General features: G+C 51.7%; 1 protein-coding gene across 1 annotated transcript; it reads left to right on the top strand.

The window, feature by feature from the left end:
- The first annotated feature begins 796 nt into the window (after nucleotides 1–796).
- On the top strand, nucleotides 797–1,774 carry FOXB1 (forkhead box B1). Its single transcript, XM_063088392.1, has one exon. The coding sequence runs from the start codon at nucleotides 797–799 to the stop codon at nucleotides 1,772–1,774; it is 978 nt and encodes a 325-aa protein (XP_062944462.1).
- The last annotated feature ends 2,774 nt before the right edge of the window (nucleotides 1,775–4,548 follow it).

Genomic DNA, 4,548 nt, shown 5'->3' with positions numbered 1-4,548 from the left:
CTGCAGTCCCCACTCCCCCTCCTCTTCCTCCTCCTCCCAAGGCGATTGTCATATGATAGCTAAGAAGTGGCACATTAATGAAGCGCCGCTACAGGGGTCTTTTCTGCTCCTGTCACCGCTTAAAACTATCAGATGGTTCGAGGGAGGACATGGAGGCAGCCACCTAGCTCAGCGGTGCCGCGGAGCCCACAGCAGCGCCCCCCAGATCACCGAGGCCAGCGCTGCTACCGCCCGCGCCGGGACTCCGCAGCCGAGCCCGGCAGCCCGCGCGGGACGCACGGCCAGGAGCGCCGCGGACTGGGCGGCGCAGGGCGCTGCGGGGCTGAGCTCAGGGACCCGGGCTCGCGCGGAGTGCGACCGAGCCGGGACGCTGCTCCCGGACTGCGCGCCCGGAGCAACGCGGCAAGCAGCGGCGGCATCCCGGATGCGGACGTGCAACTTGGAGCAACTTTAAGGTGAGCATCTCTCGGTTCCGTCCCTGCCCCCCGTCCTGGCTCCAGGTCCGACTTACTTCCCTGCTCCCCTCGCTCGGGTCGCCGGCTTCCCGTCCCGCGCCCCCTGCCTGGGTCCCGCTCGGGGAAAGAAAGTTGCTGGCGAAAGAACACCAGGGAGCCGGCTGATCCAGCCCTGCGCAGCCCCTAACCCCCACCCCCGAAGTGTGTTCCTCGGCCTGCTTGACCTCTCGGTGTCTCTGTGCATCCATGCGACCCCCCCTTCCCATTACCTCTCCCCTTCCCAGATCCGAGCAGTCTGCCGGCCCGCGCGGACCCAGAGCGAGAAGAGGGCGAGCAAGAAGATGCCTCGGCCCGGCCGCAACACGTACAGCGACCAGAAGCCACCCTACTCTTACATCTCGCTGACCGCCATGGCCATCCAGAGCTCGCCCGAGAAGATGCTGCCGCTGAGCGAGATCTACAAGTTCATCATGGACCGCTTCCCCTACTACCGGGAGAACACACAACGCTGGCAGAACAGCCTGCGCCACAACCTCTCCTTCAACGACTGCTTCATCAAAATCCCGCGGCGGCCCGACCAACCGGGCAAGGGCAGCTTCTGGGCGCTGCACCCCAGCTGCGGGGACATGTTCGAGAACGGCAGCTTCCTGCGGCGCCGCAAACGCTTCAAGGTGCTCAAGTCCGACCACCTGGCGCCCAGCAAGCCCGCCGACGCGGCGCAGTACCTGCAGCAGCAGGCCAAGCTGCGGCTCAGCGCGCTTGCCGCCTCGGGCACGCACCTGCCGCAGATGCCCACCGCCGCCTACAACCTGGGCGGCGTGGCGCAGCCCTCAGGCTTCAAGCACCCCTTCGCCATCGAGAACATCATCGCGCGGGAATACAAGATGCCTGGGGGGCTGGCCTTCTCTGCCATGCAGCCCGTGCCCGCTGCCTACCCGCTCCCCAACCAGTTGACTAGCATGGGCAGCTCGCTGGGCACCGGCTGGCCACACGTGTACGGCTCCGCTGGCATGATCGACTCGGCCACCCCTATTTCCATGACGAGTGGCGACTACAGCGCCTACGGAGTGCCGCTGAAGCCGCTGTGCCATGCGGCGGGCCAGACGCTGCCCGCCATCCCTGTGCCCATCAAGCCCACGCCGGCCGCCGTGCCCGCGCTGCCCGCGCTGCCCGCGCCCATCCCCACCTTGCTCTCGAACTCACCGCCCTCGCTCAGCCCCACGTCCTCGCAAACAGCCACCAGCCAAAGCAGCCCCGCCACCCCAAGCGAGACGCTCACCAGCCCGGCCTCCGCCTTGCACTCGGTGGCAGTGCACTGACCCGCAGAAGCCGGCGCCCCCTTTCCTTCCCCTCCCCAGCACCTCACTCGCCTTCCCCGGCTCCCAGTCCTGACCCCCACCAGACCTGGGATCGCCACCCTAACTTGTCCATTTCCCCCTCGGCCAACCCCCTGTCCCCCAAGACAACTTTGTTTTGGACCCTGGAGACAAAACACAAACTTGCAGATGGGCCGGGAGGCGCGTGGGAGTTGTCCTGGCCCCCACGACAGGCGAAGGCAAGGGCTACCTGTGCCAAGCCGCCCTCTCCCTGGGACCCCGAAACCCCCTTCCATTTAACAGGCGGGGAAAATCCTGCCGCTCGCCTTCGCGCAGAAAAGCGCATCTGCCCTCTGCCAGGACCGGTGGAGCTCTTGACTCTGCGCAGTTCCAAGACTAGAGAAACCGCCTCATTGGTTTCCTGGAACAGATCCCCGCCGGAGGGTTGCAGCCGCACAGCGGAGGGCCGGATCTCTTTACGTCTTGGAAATCTGCTGCGAAAAGGAGCCACTAATCTTTCCATCCCACTCGCCTCCGCCCATCCGGCCGGTGCTGGGCGGACCACAGCTTCTCCGGGTTGCGGCCCTGCCTCCCGGGCTTCTGCGGAGATTTTTGTTTGTTTGTTTTGGGTTTTGTTTCCTGCCAGAGGCTCCAGGAGCTGGGAGTTAGGGGAGAGGCTGCCAAGCTGAGAAGGGGTCGCTTGTCCTGAACACAAGCAAAACAAAACTAAAAGTAACCTTGTATTGTTTACAGAGCGCTCGGTAAAATGTAAACAGTGAACTTGAATCTGTCTTGCTAAGCGGGCGAGCGGGCAAAGCCCACTTTACAAGTACCTGTTGTAATGTGAATGTTTACTCTTCATTTCTGGCCAGGTTTGGGGGAGGGAAAGGGGAGTGAGAAAGCTAATTGGGATGTTAACTTTCCGATTACTTAGAGAACTTTTTAGCTATTTATTTTATAGTTTGAAAAAGAAAGAAAGAAAGAAAAAGGAAATGAAATAAGCCCAAACTGAGAAAGCACCAAGGGCAACACTGGAAGAACCTGGATAAGCTGACTGGTAACCTGAAGGGGATGTCACTGGGTAGTTCTCCCACGGACAAGTCTTTGTTTGCTACAAGAACTTTTTCAAGAAGCTAAAGGGCTGCAAAGAGATGTAAATACTTGTGAATAGGAATGATTATACACTGTGTAAAATGCACTTTTGTTTGCTGTATTTCTTTAGAGTCTTAGGTAATTTGCTGGCAGACGAACTGTTGTTCTGGTGTGACCTGCTTAAGTTAAAAAAAAGTTGTAGTGTCATCAGAGCTGTAAAATTTTTACCTTTAATTTTTCTCCCTCTCTGTACAGAATTAGCATGGAATTTTAAATATTGGTGTTCTTGTTCCCAGCATGCCTGTTTTAAGACAAACAATTTTAAAAAGGGGTCTACATTAAATTATGACCTAGTCCAAATAATATTTTCTCATTAAAATATGTAAATTCAAATTTTGGTTTTGCGTGTTTTTGAAGAGTTGCTACAAACAACAACTTTCCAAAAGATGGACGCAGTGCCTCCCTAAGCATGCTTTCTGCAATATATTGTCTGAGTAGTTTGCCTTTTTCATACCTTATTGTGAAGACAGTCAAAGCTCCTCTTGTGCACTTGTAGATTGTGGGAGAAATTATTCAGATGGACTTTTGAAGGTATTTCTGTACAGGAAAAGAGGAAACAAACTGTTTCTATTACAGATCAGGTGCACAGGTATAGTGCCGAAAGAAAAACTGTTATTGAAAAAACAGAGTACTTTATATGTATCTTCGCTTATCTTAAAATATAGATTTTATGAAATATATAGCATTTATATAAATATAAGGCTTATGTGGAAATCAGGTAGAGGTGATGTAGAGATTCAAGAAGTAAAATCAGACTTGCTTAGTCAACGCTAATATTCTAATGCATCTTATTTGGAGTGAATATTCATTACCTTGCTCCTTTAAATTATTGCAGTTGTTGAAACTTTCTCTCTTAGAAAATACCTAAAGGTTTATCTTACATGTCAAGAAACCTGTCTACTTAGAATTGAACAGATTTCTTTCACTCCTTCATGTGGGAAAATAATGCTTGACACATTTATTTTAAAGATGTGAATGAAGTTACTTTTAATGTCTGACTCTAAGCACTTGCTTTTCTCCAGATTTTTTCAGAGAATTAAAATTTGCCAAGAATTTATGACTCAATGCTAATTGACACTTTATTGAAGGGGTCACAATATTTCCAGAGTGAGGTGTGTATTCAACTAATGAAGTTACAAGACAAAGAGAAACTTAAATGGTGATTAACACTTTACTGTGTAAAATGATTAAACAAGAGACCCTTCTGCAGCACAGAGAAAACCACATATAAACCATGATCACTATCCTCCAAAAGGAGATCCTTAGCACCTGCCACCCTTATATATTTAGAGGGCTATGTGGAAAACAATTTAGGATTAATGCAAAGGGTAATTAATCCTGTTGTGACCATTCTTTTTTTTAAAGGAAGGATCCCACACACAGTCAAAAAAAAAAAAAAGGTAGAAAATAAATGAATCATTGGACTGATTAAAATGCATGAAGCTACTAAAGCTCGTGAGACAGGGGACAACTAAACTCATTCATCAAGCCCAATTCACAATTATATCAACAAGATCAGCTAAAGAAAGCCTGGAAAACTTATCCACCCTGAGCTAGGAAACTCTTGAAACTTTGTTCTGGACAAGAAATCATCTACATTTTAAAAATCAAATACAATTTTACAG

The sequence above is a fragment of the Cynocephalus volans genome, chromosome 3 (assembly GCF_027409185.1).
Source record: "Cynocephalus volans isolate mCynVol1 chromosome 3, mCynVol1.pri, whole genome shotgun sequence".
In the NCBI taxonomy this organism is placed as follows: domain Eukaryota; kingdom Metazoa; phylum Chordata; class Mammalia; order Dermoptera; family Cynocephalidae; genus Cynocephalus; species Cynocephalus volans.
Note: the sequence above shows the minus strand (reverse complement) of the source record. Positions and strands in the feature narration are given on the sequence as shown.

Excerpts from the sequence above, each read along its gene's own strand:
- FOXB1 (XM_063088392.1), top strand. The coding sequence starts at position 797 with ATGCCTCGGCCCGGCCGCAACACGTACAGCGACCAGAAGCCACCCTAC.